Consider the following 21,305-nt stretch of genomic DNA (forward strand, 5'->3'; position numbering starts at 1 on the left):
TAATTACCTGCACAAAAACAAAGCTGATGTAACATGATGATTCTTCCAGTCACTGACAGCAAAATCAATTTTGTTTGCATGCTTAATCTTTTTGCTTGTTATGTTACCTTACAAAAAACTGATATACCACAACACAGTGGCACTGCTAGTCTATGGTAAAGGTAAAAAGTACTATGTCCTTGGCGTGCTACAGCAGACTAGCTGCTAGCAACACTACTGCAAAGACACAGAAGAGGTGTTGGCAATGGGCATAGATAATCCCTCCTGGAAAACAATGTGTGTGCGCCTGCCTGCAAAGTAATCTTGATCAAGTTTCAATTACTGTTGGTTAAACTGGACTGGAAGGTACTGGACTCAGTATGTGGAGGTGTTAGCTCTTACCTAAGTCTACTTTTATCATACATTCTTAAGGCCAGTTCCTCCTTGCATATCGCTTGATAATTAGAGGTGTTAACTGTGAAACCATAGCTCTTTGTCCAGCACATATTAACCGTTGACAATGATAAAGATTATACATCAGTTTGTCACAATATCTACGGACCTTACAAATGTCTTCAGATTAGCACCATAATGTGTATATAAAATGCCTTAAATTTAAACAAAAAGGACATCTGAAGGCATACTAAAGCCTCATACACATGCTAATCAATGCTTTCTTACACAATAGATGCATTATTACTATTATACTAACCAATAATATATTGTTCTCTGTACCATACACAGTACCTCTGTACTGTTTGCTCCCCAGTGCACATATTGTTGCTAAAAATGACCTAAAATAGGCCAAATTATAAACTTAAGTCTGTCCTATCAGCCACAGCCATGCAGGACTGCTCGAAAGAGCTCTGATATGTACTTCTTCAAATTACATAGCTACATATATCCACAATACTGCCTTAGGAGTAAGGTCCATTCTTCTAACCAGCTGCCCAGCAGCTACAACAAAAGTGCAGCCAATAACCATACCCAGTGGATAAACAGCAATCTCAACTCAAAGTATGCAGCATTATAGTGGGCTTTACATCCAGACCTCAAGCTTATAATAATTAGCAAGCAAAGGACACTAAACTTAACCTTACAGATGATAAAATGGCTGTTACTTTTTTGCTTCAAAGTGGAGCTATATGCACAAGACTGGAATAACTCAAAGACCACTGTTTAACAAGACAACAGTCATAAAAGGGTGGGTCAAGATACCGGAAACAAAAAGTGTACAATCCTGTGCAGCAAAAAGCTCAATAACTATGTGTGAAGTCTGTTAAGACAAACATTCTGAATGGTGAACAGAACTCCAAAAAAAAGTATTAACACAAGTAAAGAAACAGCTACAAGTTGTCAGCTACCACCACAATGCATACTATTTCAACTGTCAAACAATCCAGTTTTACAGGAATCTGTTACTATATGAAAAGTATACCCATCATAAAAATGCACATATCCCATTGTGGTTGCATATATACCACTCTGTGCATAAAATTCATAAAATTACATAACAGTATCAATAGCATTCATGAGTAACTACTGTGCAGTCTCAAAAATACAAACAGCCTTTTTATTTAAACATGGAAAATCAAAATGTGAGTACCTGTGAAGTGGTGCTGTTTTAATCTTTGGCTTCTCAACTGCTGAGGATGGTGTTTTAATCATTGGTTTAGTAGTTGGTGAGGACTCCAAATCCCTGCTAAGTTCAGCTTGGGTTTTCTTAATGAATTCATCATAGGACTATTAGGAAGCAACCAAAGATTAATTGCACATCACTCAATTAAGAGTTACAAAACATTTCTATAATTATTAAAGATAATAAAAATACAAGTTTAAGTCAAATCAAATAATTTATGTTAATTCTTATAAATGGAGGAGGATTGATAAATGGCAAGCTTCTACGTAAACTAAACTTCTGGCACAATACAACAATACAAATGCAAAGCAAAGTACAGTTGTGTAAGCTGCACTTACCACAACAGTAGATGTTTGAAGTCATCACTGCTGCAGTACCCTAAAGTTATATGGATTATATCCTGACCAGGATATTAAGGAAATCCAGCCTCCAAAAGTCTCAGGACCCTCTTGACACATAAACCCAGGGTGCTGTACCATGAACTCCAAAGGGAGAAAACAGCAACCTGGATGCCAAAAACACTAAACTTTCTTGGCTTCAAAAGGGTGAGAACCTACTGTCCTGGGAAAAACAACAAAAACATAAAAAAAACTTAGCACAACTCACAACACCATCTATGACAGCACTGGCTATTCAATAAAGATTCCCCTCCTCACCCACACTCCTAAAGGCGGTCATGGGTAGTGGCTGCCTTGAGCCCTTTTGCAAAAACTGTAATAAATAGCCCAAGCTAAGCATAGTGTACTCGGTTAACTAAGCAGTGCTCACCTGCCAACAAAGATCTTTGAACTTGAAGGAGGACTGAGTGTTTGTCTTTTCTTTAACTGGATGAAAGGGAGAAGCTAGAGATCAGACCTCTTCACCCCAGACAAGCAGACGCCACTACCACTCCAGGAAAGCCAAAGAAATCACCAGCCAAATAACAGGATAACCGAATCCAACAAGGACCACTTAAGTACTGAGAACATTTCAAGATGCTCTTCTTGCAGACGTCAGAGTAGTAACACAGTCTCTCAAATGAAGTGATTAAAAGGGAGACCAAGTTAAGATCCCATTGAGGTGCCACCTGCTTCCAAGGTCGTCTACCATGTAAAAACCCTTTCAAGAACTGCTTGGTCAAAGACATAGAAGAAAGGGGAGGATACACAGACAGACATGCTGAAAGAGAGAGCAACTTACACAAATGTTTAAGAACTAGTGGCACATAATTCATGACTGGACCCTGGTTACCAGTGTGGCTACAACTAGAATATCTCTTTTATTTACTAATATAAGATTTCCTTGTAGCAGGTTTTCTTACCTCCTTTAGTATCTACTGCATGTCCTCAAAACCACAGTGCCTAAAAGGTATCAAACGTTAATCAATGAAGCAGTCAGCTGTAGTTGTTTTAGACTGAGATGTACTGAACTTCCCTTCTCTTGTGTGAGATAGATCCAATTCATGAAGAAGCGTATAGTAATTTCCCATAACCAAATCTGTAAGGGAGAAACATTGTTGCCCGAGACAGAAGGGAGTCACCAAAATGATTTTTGGTGTCCTTCTGATTTTTCAGAATGACACTGGAAATCAGATGTTCATACAAATGAAAAATCATTGGTTTTCTAGGCCGCCAGCAATCAGTCCTGGTGCAGAATTTCTTTAGTTGTCTGTTTTTAAAGGAGGCAAATAAATCTATTTGAGGCTCTCCCCACAACTGGATCAAATCGTGGAAGACACCCCCCTCCCCATTTAATTTCCATTTGTGAAGGTTTATCCTAGTTATGCTTGGTTTGTCTGCCACTACATTTTACTATAATTGAATGTAGAAAGCCTGGAGGGTTAAATAATGCTTCAGAGTGATCTCCCAATCCACCACAGCCAGTCTGCACAAAGGCCAATTCCTGGTGCCCCTCTGTTTATGTATTACATCACTGTGGTATTGCCTTTACTCACCTGCAGAGGTCTGGGGACAATAGAGGGTGAAGAGCTTCTATAACATGGATCACAGCTAACATTTCTTTTAGATTTATGTGCTTTGTCTATTTTGGTCCAAAGACACTTTTACACCCCTCCCAATAAATCTAGCATTCCAAGAAAAATCCAAAGTGCTTGTTTTAAGCGATTGATCAGGGGTTGAAAGAAAGAAAGGGAGACCTGGATTCAAGGAAATAATGTCACCTCCATCACAATTCTCTCCTCACAAAACCCAAGATTGGAATTTGAAATTCCCGAGGGTAAGAATGTTGGGTCCACATACTTTTTAAAAAAAACACTGGATTTTTCTCTGTAGCCTGGATACAGGAATCATGAGAATCATGGATGCCAAGAACCATACAATTCTAAGATATTTTCTGGCTGAAACTTGAGACTTACTAAGAATTTCAGGAAAACTTCCAGAAACAAGTCCATTTTCACATGGGTTAGTAATGCCTTTTACAGGGAAGTGTCTAGAAGGTATTCTAGAAAAAACTATCCTGTGAGTAAGAATTGAGGAGTATTTTTGACTACTGATCTGAAAACCCATGTAATGGACACCTGACACCTTGAAAAAGACTTTGCAAAGAAAGGCAAGTCTTCTAAACAGGAAAATATGTACATTCCCTGCAGGCTGCAAATAAGCCATCACTGGACTTAGACACACTTTGTAAACACCCTTGGAGTTACCAAGCCAAAGTTTAATGCACAGAACTGATAATGTGACCTGCACACAGAAAATCTGAGGAAACCCCTGGACTCTGTAGCAATGGAAATGTAACAGTAAGCATCTTTCAAGTCTACAGTTACAGTTACCAAAAAACTTGGAAGAGGAATGGGGGGGGGGGGGTTTAAAGGTTTTGTAAAATCAACATCTTGAACTTTGGCACTTTTACAAACAAGTTGAATAACGACAGACTGATAACTGTTCTCCAGGAATCATCCCTCTTTAGCACAACAAACCTAGAATAAAACCATTTTCCAAACTGATTTTGGGCACTGGTCAATGACCCCCCCCCTCGCCACACACTAACACAAGGAAAGCATATGATTTACAACCAGTGGAAGCAGTTCTGACTGATTTGGAGGAATAACACAAAAAGGAAGTAGGTTTTCCCAGTGCCATCTGTACCCTCATGGACAACTCTCAGAAGCTACTTGTCTAAAACAATCTGCTGCCAAAGAGGAAGACTAATACCAGTTTCTGGGACTGATCTGAAGAAGTTGCAGTAGGGGGGGGAAGGGAAAATACTAGAACAGTCATTCTGAAAAGGAGGTATGTCCTTTTCTTTGATAGGATCCCTGCCATTTTTTCTTAGACACCTGCTTACAAGAAGCTTGTTGGGATTGCTTGATTTACTTTCTGAAGAAGGAACCAGGGTTTTAGCAGATTTAGGAATAGAGGGCTGAAAAATCTTAACCACCAATCAATTTGTCTTTTTCTTCAAATTGTTTGAGTATATGGCTAGTAGGAGGACCAAACTAAACCACTACTCAAAAAAGAATTCAAAATCACCACTTTAACATCTGATTACATACCAGGAAAAAAATCAAACCACAATAGCAGTAGCTGTAGCCCTTTACACAAAGTCAAAACAATCATACACACTCTTTAAAGATGACGTAGACACTTGAAAAAATAATAGCAATAATATGATTCAGAAAGGACCTAGCTTCAGAATGCAAAATGGCAGAAAAGTTCAAGTCAAAACAAACCAGCATGCACTTCAACATATGGGCTTGGCAGCTCAGAATTAGAAATTATTCTCTTCCCAAACCTGCCAAAGGCTGCAGAATCCTTAACATAAGGACTGACATTAACCAAAAACTTGTCAACAGCTGGAGAAAAAACAGAAATAGCTGCTGAGTCCGACCTGACAGGAGAAAACAAATACTTGTCACACTAGGGAAGTTTAAAAAGTGTCTGTCTTTTTAAGACTATCAGAAATATTGTAATCTATGTCAAAAGCATCCTACAAGGCTGGGATAATGGGAGGAACAGGAATAGAGTATGACACATCCACTTGCAACATGTCATTCTAGCTCCTTAAAGGAGAGAGCATCCACTTGTTTACACTGATAAATTACTCACTCTGAAATCGTCACAGCAAAGGAAAAGCCTTATACAGGAGAAAATAAAGAATCACTCTCCTAAGAATCAGATTCAGGAACATATGAAAAAAAAACACAGATGAAGCCCTGTCTCTATCCTTTATCAGAACTCTTGAATAAAATATCTCCAGCTATAGTGGAATTATGATTTAAACTCAAATGTCTTCGCTGTTCCACATGATTCAAAACCCGCAATAAGCCCTTAGCCAAGGCAATTAATCCATCTTTACTTTAACAAAAACACTGTTTGCAGATGAATTGCGTTTAATTTTTTTTTGTTTCTTTTTATAATGACATCCTTAGACAGAGAATTAATGAAGGATGGCACTTCCGCCTAGGGAAAAGGTCCTTCATCTTGGTCCATGACCAAAGAAAGTGGTTCTACCATGCTTGAAAGGAACACTGGAACTGCCACAGAGGATATGGTTAATCCCCGGTCCACGCTTTTGGTAGGAACTACACCAGAAGATCCAAGAGAAAACAGTGAATGGAATGAGGAGCAGCCTGTGGCCACTGCAGAGTCGCCCACTAGTGGCCGTGGCACCTAGTTAGCCTGAGGAGTACGCAAGGGCTTCTTAGTAGCTTTTTTTTTCTTTTTAGGGGCAGTAGAAGGAACTGCAGGACTGGTAAGGGAATCCACATTCCTACCTAGAGTGAAGCTTGTTCACCATCAAGTGCAGCTAAGAGGAGTCTATCAGAAGGTAAGTATTCACAGGCACTAAACACACCTACCCTTCCATACAATAATCCCAATAACTACAAAAGTAAATGCATTGACATTACACTTTTGTCTTCAAATATTTTAGAATAACTGAAAGGGTGGAATTTAAGTTGTCTAGAAATGTATACATTCACTAAACATATTTCCCTTACAAATGCCCAAGTCCTTCAACTAAAAAACACAAAGTACAAAAGCAGCAAATTTTATCACAAAAAAGTGGCCACAACAGAGATAATTAGCCCCAGATTGAAAAAAAATCCTGTGATGTTTCCAGTAAAAAGTAAACACACACACACACACACATACACACACACACACACACACACACACACACACACACACACACACACACACACACACACACACACACACACACGTCAGTGTATTTAATGACACGCACTACTATATTTAGTCAAAAACAAACAAAAAATAAAATGTTGTGTAGAAGGATTTCCCAAAGGGGACTTATGTCAGCAATGGAAGATCACAGCCAACTGTTAATACTGTAAAGCCCAGAAGGAGTGCTCTCAAGAGTAGCAAGAAAGTACTGAGTATTTCTGGCACATAGGTTGCTGTTTTCTCCCTCCGGAGCTCATGCCACAACAGCCTGTGTGCATATGGAAGACAGACTTTTGAGACTGGCTGGCTGCTATATCCTGGGATAGATATAATCCATATAGCTTTAGGCTACAGCAGCAATGACACTAATGAACATCTTGTTAAATGGGTTATGCACACACAGTTCAATTAAATAAATCCCAAAACTGACCGAGAAAAAAAAATACATTCTTATACTTATTTCAGAGTAATAACATTGTTCAATAATCAAACATTTAATTAAAGAATAAAATTCACAAAACAGAGAGTTTGATGAAAAGGATCAGCAATGCAATTTTGAAATGAGATGTCCTTAAAAGTATCCGCTGGTCCACAAGGGGACCTTCAGTGACCGAGTCTATGTCTTGTTCACTCTCTCAAAAAAAAAATGCAACCTAACACATTAATTAAAAATGTCACACAGAGCAGGTGCTCTCTTTTTGGTGTTGCTGCTGGATACAGACTACACAAGAACAATTAGAACCTTTGCCTGCCATTTTTCCAGAAAAATATATATATTTCAGTGTCATTCACATTACTGAACAATGAAAATCTCAGAAGTAAAAATATCCATTTAAAAATTTTGAAACTCAAAGTAGCTATAAAAAGGCAAAGCAGTTATGTACTCACCATAATTTTCCATCTGTGTTGTCCATTTTCATTCTTTCTCAACTGTTGGGTTTGGACCCGATCCTCTGATCTGACTCAGTCTTAACTTTAACTTGTGGCTACCAAAAACTCTCAAGCTCCTCCCTTACCCATAATCCACCAACCCTTAACATCCGTCAGATCATGTTTGCTGTTTTGCATAAAGCAGGAAGTACTTTTACAAAATACTTAACAGAAGAAGCCATATCTGGACCTCAACTTAAAGGACAGTGGTGTCCTTATAAACTCTTGTTCTTCCAGAAATTTATTTTGAAAAGGGATAGGGATCGGTGGTTGGGGAGTTGTGGAAGAATGAAAATGGTAACACAGATGGAACTTTAAGATGAGTACACAACTTCTTTATCTGAGGTTGTCAATTTTTATTCCCATGTGGACTATAAGAAAGTATATTCCTGAGCACAGCTGAGCCAAAGGCTGCTCTTCCCCTCGAGACTAACTCTAGTTTGTAATGAGTAACAAAGGTATAAGGATTGGCCCCAAGTTGCAGCAGCACAAATTTCATTCATGGAAGCTCTAGACAGAAACAAAGTAGAAAGTACAGTTGTGTGAAATCTTATCATAACTTTAGATTTCCTGCTCTTCTGTATGCTGCTGTATCGATAACACAAGGGAGTTCGCCTCTGGTGGACTCGCACATGTCCGGCCATTATACAAAAGATAGATGCTACTGCAAGGGTGTGTGGGACTCTTGGCCATAAACAAAAGTCAGGTACAAAATGGACATCAGCACGCACCTACCTCCAAACTGAATGCTGCCAGAATCAGCAACTACAGAGTGGGTACTCAGGAGTCAGGCAAGCGTTAGGAGGAAGGCAGAGTGGGAAATTATACAGCAGCATATCGAAGAGAAGGACATCTAAAGTTATGCTAAGATTTTACACAACTATACTATGTTGTTCTATTCATACGCTGCTGTATCCATAACACAAGGAAGTGTGCAAAAGCTCCAGTTATTAAGGTTAGGGTGGAGGAACAGAAGCATTTTCCACAAAGCCATGAAGGACGGCTCTGGCAAAACTTCATCTGGCTCTAGAAATGATGTCCAACTTGTAGTGTTTGTTGAAGGTATGGACAGAGGACTATGTAGCTGCCTCTAAAATGGCACTAGTATCTAAACCCTTGAAAAAAACCCAAGAAGAGAACACGGCTCTAGTGGAGTGTGCCTTTACTGGGAAGGGAAGCTGTTTGTCATGGGCTGAATAGCAAAAAGAGATGGTTTTGGAGATCCAAGAGCATATGGTTTGCTTGGAAACGGGGTATCCCAGGGCTCTTGGGTGGTAGGCGTCAGAAAGTCAGTCCGATTTACAGGTGGATTTGGTCTTAGCCAAATAGTATCAGAGTTGTCTGTGTACATCTAAAGAATGTAGGATCCTTTCAGTTGGGTTTTGGGGTGAAGGGAAGAAGGTAGGAAGGTTGATGGCCTGATTCAAGGACAGCTCATTGACCACTTTGGGCATGAAGGTTGGGTTAGTACGTCAACACACCCTGTTCTTATAGAAAGATTGAGAGGCCATAAGGGCTTGCAGTTCAGAAACCCTTTTGGCTGAAGTAATTGCCACCAAGAGTACAGTTTCCAAGTACAGTATTGGCGAGAGCAGTCTTTGGCTGGCTCAAAGGGGGAGAGAGTCAACTTCTCCAGAACAGAATTTAGATCCCAAGGGGGTGGAATGGGCTTCCTTGGAGGTCTAAGGTGCAGAACTCCTTTCAAAAAAAGTTTCACTTCCAGCTTAGAAGCCACAGATAGGGAGAGTGGCAGGCATGCTTACATGGCAGATAAATGAGTCTTAATGGAAGAAAAAGACAGTCCAGACTTCATTAATTTACACAGGTAAGACAGAACCACTGGGGGCTCTACTGCCAGTGGATGTAAAATGTGTTTTTGACACCAAACAGAAAATCTCTTCCACTTAAAGAGGTATGATTTCTTTGTAGTTGGTTTTCTGGCCTCCTGCAGAACTTGAAGCACATCCTCTGTGCATAGGTGTCTGAAAGGGATCAATGCCATAACACCCACAATGTGAGGTTCAGAGTGGACAGTTGGGGGTGTAAGAGCGTTCCCTTCTCCTGTGTGAGCAGGTCCATCCGATGGGGTAACTTTTGATGACTGCCCTTGGCTAGATGGAGTAATAGGGTGAACCAGTGCTGCCTTGGCCAATAGGGAGTCACCAGCAAGATTTGTGGTTGTTCGTTCTGAATTTTCATCAGAACCTTTTGTATGAGAGGGAAGGGAGGAAATGCATAAGCGTACATCCCCTTCCAAAGGAGTGAGAGAGCATCCACCCTCCATGCTTCTGGATGTGCTACAGAGGCAAATAGATCCACATCTGGAATACCCCATCAATGGACCAAGTCCAGAAACACGTCCATTTGTGAGACTGAGTCATGGTCTTGATTAGAGTATCTGCCATCACATTGTCTGCTGAAGGTATGTAGATGGCTTGGATGTTGGCTTGCCTCTGTATGGCAATTTCCCAACCTTGCCGCGGCAACCTGCACAGCAGGTTGGACCCTGTCCCATTTGCCGATGTACCATAACACGGTGGTATTGTCTGTGTACCACCTCAGCATGCCTGGTAGAGACGATCTTTGAAAATTTGGAGGGCCACTATCAAGGCTCTCATCTCCTTGATATTGATCTGCTCCTTCTGCTGAGTGCGGGTGCATGCATTTCTCACTCTCCATTCTCCTAAAGTTGCTCCCAAACCTGTGTCTGAAGCATCTGTGAACAGGTCCTGTTTTGGGGGGGGGGGGGGCAGGGGTTGAAGGGGCAGGCCTGGGTTGGCCTTTAATATGCTCTCAACCAATTCAATTCCCTGGAAAGGCATGGAAGCATGGGGACCATGAACTCCAAGGGGTGCAGATGCTGTTTCCACACTGTTATCAAGTACCATTGGAACTTTCTCATGTGGAGCCTTGCCAGAGGTACCATGGGGATGGTGGAGGCCATGAATCCCAGGAGTCTGAGAAACTCCCTGGCTAACAGGGCTTTGAGGGGCAGTAACTCCTTGAAATAAGAATTGAGACACAATATTTTTTTCTGGGATAAGGCATGCCATCATTTTCTCTGTTAGGATCCTGCAGCCCAGGAACACACGATCTTGGGAAGGTATCAGAGATGATTTTCTTTAAGGTTTATAGTAAAACCCACACTTTTCAAGTGGGAAATAGTGAAATCTAGGTGTTGCAAAACCACTGGAACTGGCGGGGCCTGTATGAGGATATCATCTAGATAGGGGAAGAGTTGGATTCCCCTTGTTCTAGCAAAGGCCATGATTGGTGCGAGGCACTTTGTGAACACTCTTGGGGCCATAGTGAGACCAAAGGGTAAAGCACAGAATTGAAAGTGTGCAGAACCCACTGAGAAGCGGAGGAATTTCCTGACTATGGGATGGATTGGGATATGAAAGTACACGCCCTTTATATCCCGAGACACCAAGAAGGCCTGTGAGAGGATCAGGGGAAGGAGGGTAAGAAAAGTTAGCATCTGAAAGGATGGTACCTGGAGGAAGGTGATGAGATGGGACAAATCCAGGACTGGTCTCCAGGGACCTTCTTTCCTTGGAACCAGGAACATCCTGGAGTAAAAACACTTTCTTCTTGCAAGAGGATGCCTGGGTGCTTGGGGGGGGGGGGGGGGTTGGGCATCTGGATTTTTTGAAGTAGCCGGCATCCAGGAATGCAAGATGCACTGGAGGTACAGCAGTCGGGTATGGGGACTCCATTTGTAAAAGGTCATAATACCTGTTTTAGGTCTCTGTGACCTGGCTGCTGTTCCACTTAATAAATTCTTTCATCTGGGCAACAGTGTCCCTGAAGGTAATGTCTTCTCCTGAGGAATCTGTGCCACTTCTCTCTGTGTGAGTGAGTCATTCACCCCTTGATGAATCCTCTTCTCCAGCAGAGATGCCCAAAACCATTTTACCTTTAGGGGTAGATGCAGCAGGGGCCTAGCGTAAGGCAAGGAATGCTTTCAGAAGGCCCTGAGTAAAGGCTTGCCAGTCAGGAAGTTGGTTAGAGGGAGCGGGTGTCAGGGAAGGAGTAAAATGTTTGTTGTTTGCTTCTTCTTTTTGTGCGACTCCGACGCCGAGATATCAGGGATACGGTGTAGTGATGGAGGGCCGGACGGCATTCCACAATGTCAGAGGTGACATCCTCTCAAACTACGATTTGCGATACGCCATGCGGGCCCTTGGAAATAATGAGCCTAGGTTCCCCCTTGGTGACCGATTCAGATGCCTGCTATTCCCTCTGGGACATGCCCGTGGCTTCCTTGATGCCAGCCTGGGTGCCAGCCATATTATTCAAAACATCTCTAGTCTCTAGCACTTCAGCAACAAATGCATTCACATGGAAATGTGTTCCCTTTAGTCCTAGAGGACATTTTACATGCTTAACATCAAATGTTTCTTATGTTCTTAAGTGTCCCTGCAATCTCTTTTATATAGGTGAAACAAAGAGAATTTTTAAACTGAGATTGCAGGAGCACATTAGAGACATTACATTGGAGAAGGTTGTTAGCCCTATTGCTATGCATTTTAAGTTATTTCATAATAGCAACCCAGAGTTCTTGCAAGCCAGCATCTTAGAAAAAGTCAATTGGGGTGTTGGTGACTCTGAGGTTAAAAATAAAAATCATTTGTTGTATAAAGTATTTACATTTTAAAATATGACACTTTAAGCCCTCATGGGCTCAATATTTAATGTTCATGGAAACTTATGATATAACTGCTTTTTATGAATAATGGGCTTACTGTATTAAATGTTTTTTAATAGTATAATTAATTAATTTTTTGATTGTTTGATAGATGGTAGTGGATTAATTTGTGTATAAAATGGTATGCCTTTTTTTCCCATGATGTACTCCTAGAAGGCATTTGTTGCCGAAGAGCTAGAGACTAGAGACATTTTGAATAAAGTGTTTGCTGGTTCATTTCAGTGTTTCTACTGGCCGTTTGTTGTATTTTCTTCTTTGGGACTTTTCAGAGAGTCCTGAAAGGCCTGCAAGGACAAGGAAGGAAAGAAAAGAACACAGATACCAACTACAGTAAAAAAAAAGACCTACACTAAGTGTAAAGTGAAGGGAGGGTAACTAGATAACTTTTGATCTATCAAGACAGTACAAGAGTTCTCTGAGGACATCTAAGGTATGGAGTATTCCTTTCTCCATCATTTTTAGGTTTTAGAAAGAATACCAGGTGATGGACATCTTGGTTCAAAGTAGACCTGAACACAACTTTAGGTATAAATGAAGGATTAATTCTTAAGGAAACACTACCTTTATGGAAAATAAAATAAGGTTGACCCAATATAAGAGCTTTCAACTCGGATACCTTCATGCAGAAATCAAATGGTGCTTCAACAAAGTATTAGTTTAAGGGTGTGCACACTTATGCAACCAGCTTATTGTACTTTTTTTATTTATTATATTTTTCCCCTAACAGATCTGTTTGTTTTTCAATTGAATTGTACAGGTTGTATGTCACATTAAAGGTGGGAAAAGTTTTGAAATGATTTATTGTGGTCTCATTTTTTAGATCACAAAAATATTGCATTTTAACAGGGGTGTGTATACTTTTTATATCCACTGTATAAAAGAAATGAGACTAAAACAGAGATTGATCATTTTATAATATTTGATACTTTGAAAATTATCAAAAAAGGAACAATGGAAAGAGGTTTCTCAGACCATTTGGCTGTATGGGTAGAAGTAAAAGAAAAGGAAAAATATATAACGATAGGTAAAGGTATTAAAAGATTGAACAAAAAAGATTTAGATGATGAACAGAGAAAAGAAATTGATCAATTATGGGAAGAACATGTAGAAATCAGAATATTTTATAAAAATTGGACTGACTGGTGGTTAGGTTTTAAAGGGAAGTATAAAAAGTGTTTTCTAAAATGTTAAGAAATGAAAAGAATGAAAGAAAAGCAAAAATATAGGCTAAGTCAGACCGCATTCAGAGAAATAGTAAGAAATAATACATCTTTTAGGGAAAGGAAATTTACAAATTGAATCAAGAGAAGATTAAGAAAATGTTACATAAACAAATCACTTCTTACACTGGCAAAAAAGTAGTAGTAGCTCTGTATTTGAGTAAAATGGTGAGAGAAAATGAGAGGGTAATAAGAGAATTGGAAATCAATGAAAAAGAAAAGGAGAATACACAAGAAAAAATATTTGAGGTAATACAACAGTATATAAAAATACATTTAAGAAGACAGAGATAAAAGAAAAGCAAAGGTGATAGGTAAATAAGTAAAGAGAATGAAATTATGGAAAAATATAAATATAGGAGAGCTTGATGAAATCTTAAAAGCCTTGGATATGGAGAAAGCTATGGGATTAGATAGAAATGAATATCATGAAAAATTGGCAAAAAGTATATTTTGTAGAAGTTTTGAATGAATGGTTAGAAAAAGGAATAAATGAAAAAAAAGATATGTATGGGGGGAGGCATGAAATTTATATGGACGAAGGGGAAGGAAGATATTAGGAATTGGAGACCAACAGTATTAAACAATACGGATTATAAAAGATTTATCAAAATAATAGGGAAATGGTTAGGAAAAAGTGTGGATGGATAGACTGAACCGATACAGTAAACTCTCAGTTAACCGGCACCCATGGGGATGGTAGAGATGCCAGATAACTGTAGTTTTCGGTTGCTTGAGAGTTATTATTAAAAAATAGGCCTGACTAATACTGTACCCTATACTATTTGTTTGGTATGACTTGTTCTCAGGTTGGGGATTTATTCCTATCTTCCTTTTTAAAACTCAAACTCTAAAAATGTGAGGTATGTTTCTGTGGTAGGAAAACAAAGTGCAACAAATGAAAATTGTACTGTATTTCTTCAATTTTTTTTTTTTGCCGGTTGCTTGAGTTCCTGTTAACTGAGACTTTACTGTACTTTTTGGGAAAAATAGAAAGGAAGTCAGGATTTATTATGGGTATTGAGAGGTAATGGATGACATAAATAAAGTGGAAACTAAAGTATTGGTTGAAGAATTAAATAAAGCATGTGATAAAATACAATATGAGGAACTTATGGAGTACATTAAGAAATTATAATGTAAGTGATAAAATAAAAGCTATAAGATCAGTATATGAGATTATTATTAAAATAATATTAAATGGATGGTTAAGCAAAGAAATAAGAATAGAGTGTGGGATAAGACAAGATTGCCCGGCAAGAGGTATCTTATTTGCATTAGTCATGAATGTGATTGTAAACGCAATGAAGACAGAATTGAAAGTACCAAGGTATAGATCAACAGAGGGGATTTATGTCCCAGTTATTCTTACTTATGCAAACAATATAGTTTTAATTACTAAAAACAAGAAATGGAAGGAACATGGAATTAGAATATTAAATAAGTACTTAAATATGCTTGGTTTAAGTATAAATAAGGATAAAAGTAAAGGAAATGGATTGTGGGCGAGTCAGAAGGTACTCACTTTAATGATGAAGCGGTAGATAGTTTAAGAATAAAGTATGGGCTTAATATGAAGAAGGAAACAATGGGAGATACTGATACAAAAGCTGAAAGAGATATGCACATTTTGGAGGTCATATACATTATCACGTAAGAAAAAGGTTTGTTTAATAAACTCTATTCTGTTAGGTAAGATTGCCTATTTCGCAAGCATATATACAATCCCTTCCAATTATGAAAAAGTACAGTTGTGTACACTTACCATAAATATAGATGCTCGAGTGTATTCACTGCTGCAGTCCTGACTGTTGGAATTTCCTGCCATGAAAGCCCTTGGCCGGCCTGACTACCAGAGAAAACTGTTTTTGCCTCCCAGGTGGAGGATGCCTGTACCGACGTCAGTAAGCTCATATATAAAGGGAGCCAGCCTGCGTCATCACTTCAGTATTTTCATAACCCACTTAGATGCAGCCCCCAAGTGTACCCTAGAAGGACCAAATTAGTGTGACTCCAAGGAGGCCCCAAGTGTACCTAAGGTGGACCAAGGTAGAATGGACCCAAACCAGGGTTAGGAGGTGTAGGGTCCTTAGCTGATTCTAGCAGCCTATCTAGTATGCTGAGGGGGTAGGTAGGAGGGAAAGAAGACTAGAACAGTGAATACACTCAAACATCTACATTTATGGCAAGTGTACACAACTGTACTATGTTCTTTGTGTTTCACTGTTGCAGTCATCACCTGTGGGAGGATTCCCAAAGCTGAGGAGAGGGGTGGTAGGATTAGTAAGAGACCTAGGCATGAGTCAGCATGGCCTGCAGACCTGCAGAGGCAAACCCTGCCCCAGCCTTAGAAAACAGAGGTGGTAATGCTTGGTAAAGGTATGGACAGAAGTCCAGGTGGCAGCTTCCAAGATGTCCCTGGTGGGAACTCCTCTGAGGAATGTTGTGAAAGTGGAGGCTGCCCTAGTAGAATGGGTACAAACAGACTTAGGGGGTGGTTTCCCATGTAATCTGTAGCAGAAATGGATACAGTGTGATATCCATTAGGAAATGGTTTGCTTGGAAATGGGCTTCCCCTCTGCCCCCAAGGCAAAGCTGACAAGTACTTGGTCTGTTTTCCTGAAGGGTTTAGTATGGTCCAGATAGTATCTGAGCTGTCTGTGCACATCTAGTGAGTGCAGAATTCTTTCCCCTTGTTTTGAGGTTTAGGAAAGAAGGTGGGTAGATGTATGGCCTGGTTGAGAGTCACATTAGATATCACCTTGGGCATAAAGGCGGGATTAGTCCTCAAGGAGACCTTGACTGCATGGAAAATGATGAAGGGCTCGGTGGCCATCAGTACCTGAAGTTCTGAAACCCTTCTGGCTGAGGTGATAGCTAGTAAAAAAGCAGTCTTCCAGAAGAGGTATCTTAGTTCTGCTGAAGCAGCAGGTTCGAGGGGTGGTAAGGTTAGTCTTTCCAAAACATAATTCAGGTTCCAGGCTGATGTTGGTGGCCTTCTGGGAGGTCTGATGTTAGAAGCCCCTCTAAGGAATTGTGTAATCAAAGGATGGGAGAACAGGGGCTGATCTGTATCAAAATGATCCGAAATGGCTGACGTGTGGATTTCAGCAGAAGAGAAGGAGAAGGCACTTTTAAGTAGCTCCGTTAGGTAGTCCAGGATAAGAGGAATGGAAGGTTGTGAGGTATTGCCCCCTCTGGACTGGCTCCAGGAGAAGAATCTTATCCATTTTCCTGCATAATATTTTCTGGTGCTGGGCCTTCTGGCCTCTGTGATAATGTCTAGGACCTGTTTGTTTAACAGGGGCCCCTTGTTTGCCTTTAGAGTATTAGCCATGCTGACAGTTTGAGAGTCTCCAAGAATAGGTGCAGCATAGCATCCCCCCCCCACCTGAGTCAAGAGGTCTGAGATCAGGGGAAGCTGCCTGGGAGGCTGTAAAGTCAGGCTGCGCAGTAAGGGGTACCAATGTTGTCTGGGCCAATCTGGAGCAATGAGGATGGCCTTTGGTCTCTCCTCCCTTATTTTGATCAGTACCTTGGGAACAAGAGGCAGTGGAGGGAATGTGTACACAAAGAGGAAGTTCCAGGGGAAGGTCAAGGCATCCACCTTCTATGCTAGGGGTGGTACTCCCTGGTACAGAATTTTTTCAGCTGATGGTTGAGGTGCAAAGCAAAGAGATCCACCTCCGGACACCCTCACTCCTGAGTGATTTGTAAAAAGATTTTTCTGTGGAGCTGCCATTCGTGTGGGTCCAGTAAATTACTGCTTAAGTGGTCTGCCAGGGTTTTGTTGATCCCTGGTAGGTATTGGGCTATTAGGTGTAATCCCATGAAGAGGCCGTCAGCCAGAGGTTCATGGCTAGCCTGCACAGAGGGTAAGATTGGGTCCCTCCCTGTTTGTTGATGTACCACATTACTGTGGTGTTGTCTGTTTTGATAAGGGGAACCCCTGTCTTGTGATGGGGTTTGAAGGATGTCAGAGCCTTTTATACTGCCATCATTTCCTTCTGGTTGATGTGTAAGGGAAGGTGCTCGGCATCTCAAAGACCTTGGGTGCACCTGTCTTCTAGGTGAGCGTCCCAAGCAATGTCTGAGGTATCAGTGGTAATGGTCAGCCCGGTTGGGCGGAGGGTGAAGGAAAGCTCCTTCTTCTTGGCATAGGCCCCTGACCACCAGAGAAACTCGGCCCTTATACAGGGGATCAGAGGGAGAGAGGTCTCTAGAGGTTGAGAGTGCTGACACCAAAGGTTCTTTAGATGCCATTGAAGTTTTCTCATGTGAAGCCTGGCCAGAGGAATCAGAAGGATACAAGATGCCATGTTCCCCAAGGCTTGCAGGAACTTCCTCGCAGTAAAGTGACTTCTGGAAGCCAGCTGGGTAGAGCAGAGAGCAGGAACCTCTGCTTTTTAGTGGATATGAAGGCCATTTGGGATGCTGTGTCTAGCAGTGCTCCCAAGAAAATGATCTTCCTGAAGGATGTTTGCTTTGATTTCTTCTCGTTGATGGTGTACCCTAAGGAGGTTAGGAGGAGAGCAGTAGATAAGCCAAAGGGTAGTGCAGACAACTGAAAGTGTTGTGAGCCTGCTCTGAAGCGAAGGAATTTCCTGCAGGATTCCCTTATGGGGATGTGGAGGTAAGCATCTTTTAGGTCTAGGGTAACTAACCAGGCATTTTTTGTCAGCATAGGCAGCAGCTGCTGCAAAGTTGGTATTCTGAATTTGGGGACCACCAGGGAGGTGTTCAGAATGGATAGATCCAGGATGGGATGCCAAATGCCCTCTTTTCCGGGAACAAGGAATAGTCTGGAATAAAAGCCTTTGCCTGTTTGATCTGAGGGGACAGGTTCTACTGCCCCTTGGGATATAAGAGTTTGGACTTGTTCCAATGGCTCTTCCCACTGATTTGGAGGTAGGTCTGGGTACACTCTTGGAATTGGGAGTTTGTTGAAAGAGAATTTGTATCCATGAAAAATCATCTTTAAGACCCATTGGTCCTTTGTTACAGAAAGCCAATTTTCTTTGCAGATGGCTTAGAACTCCCTGCCTTTGAAGCGGAAATGGTCCATTGTTTGGCTCTCTGTTGTCCCTGGGATAGGAGTCTGGGTGGTCTATCCCTGCAGGGCTTACCTTGCCCCTGTCTGCTATGTGCAGGAAAGGACCAGTGCTTTGAGGGAAAATTCCTGCAGAACCTAGGAGGTTGTACCTGAAGGAAATCTTTTACTATTTGCATAGATTTTGCTTTGTCTTCCATCCTTTTAAGCACCTCTTCTGCTTTTACTCCAAACAAGCGGTCCTTTTATCCAAGGGTGCATTAATTAATTTAGACTTGACATGATCAGGGAGAGGTTGTTCCTTCAACCATGCATGTCTCCTAATGACAGATCCTGACACTGCTGCCCTGCTTGAGGCTTCTAGGGGATCATATCCACAGTGTAATGAGTGTTTAGCCACTTGACAAGTAGAGTGCAGTAAATCTGCTAACTCTTTCGAATTGCTAGTCAAAAAATGTTGAAATCTTTTGCTGTAATAGTTCCAAAGTGTGTTGCTGATATTTTAACACGTGGAACTGACAGTTAAGTGCTCTGATAGGTAAGGTTGCAGAAGTGTATACTTTTTTTATCCCATCTGTTCAGAGCTCTGGAATCCTTGTCAGAAGGAATAGGATTCTTTGCAGAACTAGCCTTTGCTCCTTTTGGTTCCTATGTAATGAGAATCCGGTACTCTAATACCTGTCAGGTTTACTGGGAGCAGGTCAGGGGGAGTCACGAGCTAAGCTAGATTCATGGAAAACATCATGAACCACCTCCTCTAAGATAGGGGGGAGGGCCCAGGGTCTGTGCTGGGGCAGGTCTAGAAACTCTCTTAGTCTTTTCTTAGACTGAGGGAAGTCCTGAGATTCCCAGTGGAAAAGTTCCCTGAGGGTGTGAAAGGAAAGATCTTCTGGTGGGGAGGTAGAAGAAATGGATTCCTCTGCATCTGAATCCTCATAAGCAGTCAGAGGTTGTTGTTCCTCTTCAAAATCTGAATAATCAGATTCCTCAGAATCCTGTTCTGTCAGTATTTCAGGAGAAGGGTCTCTTTTCCTTTCAGAAGTTATGGCCTGACTACCCCTGATAAGGGAGACAAGCTCCTCTGCCATTTTAAGCATTTGGGCTTGGGGTGGTGGAGCACGAGTAAGATGGTGGCTAGAGGTAGATTTCCTAGGAGTGGCCTTGCTTCTAGGCCTAAGAGTATCCATTGGTCTGAGAGAAATGGTAGTCAGATGAGAAGACATAATTTTTTGTCCAGATTCAGTAGTGCGAAAAGCCTCCTTGAAAGCCGGTGCCTGCGTTGCAACTCCGGACCCAACCAAGGCAGAGACAACCATGGGCTCAGAAGATGAAGAAGATTTTTGCGGCATACCGGACTCCAAAAGGGTCTCGGTAAAGGCCTGCGAAGGTATCGTATCAAGCATCAGGGGCTGGGAAGGCACCTTACTAAATTCCAGAGAATTGAAGACCTACTTAGCGGTAGAGTCATTGGATGGCTTAGCCTTGTTTGGTCGGTCTCTATCATTATAATTTTTCGGAAAGCGAAGACAGAAGACGAAAATCCCTAGCTACAAGAAGAGCTGTACAACAAATGGTTCTTGCGTTAAAGAGGGCAAAGAACCGGCAATGGGGAATGTCGTGGTCTGGGCCTAAACAAGTGAAGCAGTATGAATGGACGTCTCTGTGTGGGATCTGCTTTCCACAGGCAAGACAATAGTTAACTTTTTCAGACATCGGTTATTGCAAGAAAAAATTATCCCCAATGGGGTACTTGGCTTTAGACGTTTTCAGCTTAATTCGAACTCTGGTAGCAATCGACTGGCACACTTGCGAACAGCTTCTGCTATGGGCTCCACGGCAAGAAAGACTGATGTAATGGTGTCAGCTGCCTTGCTTTATAACACTGATGACCTGACGTCAGTCAGCAAGCGACAGCAGCTGATGCAGAAAAACATTGATTCTGGTACTCAGGCCAGTCAAGGGCTACCACAGCAAAAATAACCCACAGGTGATGACTGCAACAGTGAAGCACGAAGAACATCTGGGAGCCCGTAGGCCTAGTCGGAGTCCATACCATGCTTCCTTTCTTTGGGGGTGGGTTTGGCCTTAGGCCTAATGCATCCAACGGTGCCCGATTCTGTGTGGAAATTAGTCGGTGTAGGCCTAGGCCTCGTTTTATCACTGGCCCTCATTGGAAGCAGTGGCCTGCTGTGCAACCTGGGACCCAACCAATGAGCTGTAAATGTGAACAGTAGAAGGAACAAAAGGCATGTCGGACTCCAAATGGGTCTCGACAGTGGTCTGGATTGCTGTTTCAAATGATGAAGGGGGCTGCAAAGGTGCCTCACCTTCTTCAACAATTATCAGTCTAGCAGGAAAGTAAACTGAGAAATGATTGTCATTCAATTACTTTGGCTTAAGTTTCTTCTCTTTTTTGCGCTTATGCAGCTTAAGATTGGAAAGACCAGCGGATGCCACTGGACATTGTTGAACTGATTCTTGTCTTAGGAAGCGAGCTAAGAATTTAGCCCCAAGCCTAACTGTTCTAGTATTAAACCTAGCACAAAAACAACAATTAGGGACGTCGTGGTCTGGGCCTAAGCAAGTAACACATATGCAAGTCTCGGTGTGGGATTTGTTTACCACAGCAGAAACAATTATTTACTTTATC

At 41.4% G+C, this 21,305-nt stretch overlaps 1 protein-coding gene across 1 annotated transcript in view; it reads right to left on the bottom strand.

The window, feature by feature from the left end:
• The window catches only part of CEP350 (centrosomal protein 350), a 3,609,946-nt gene that overhangs the window by 348,666 nt on the left and 3,239,975 nt on the right, over positions 1–21,305 (bottom strand). The window contains exon 29 of the mRNA XM_044085746.1: positions 1,586–1,722. Within this exon, the coding sequence (XP_043941681.1) occupies positions 1,586–1,722 (137 nt within the window). The remainder of the gene's footprint in view (positions 1–1,585; positions 1,723–21,305) is intronic.

This window comes from Protopterus annectens, chromosome 10.part0, assembly GCF_019279795.1.
Source record: "Protopterus annectens isolate FY-2018-M chromosome 10.part0, PAN1.0, whole genome shotgun sequence".
Classification (NCBI taxonomy): Eukaryota; Metazoa; Chordata; order Ceratodontiformes; family Protopteridae; genus Protopterus; species Protopterus annectens.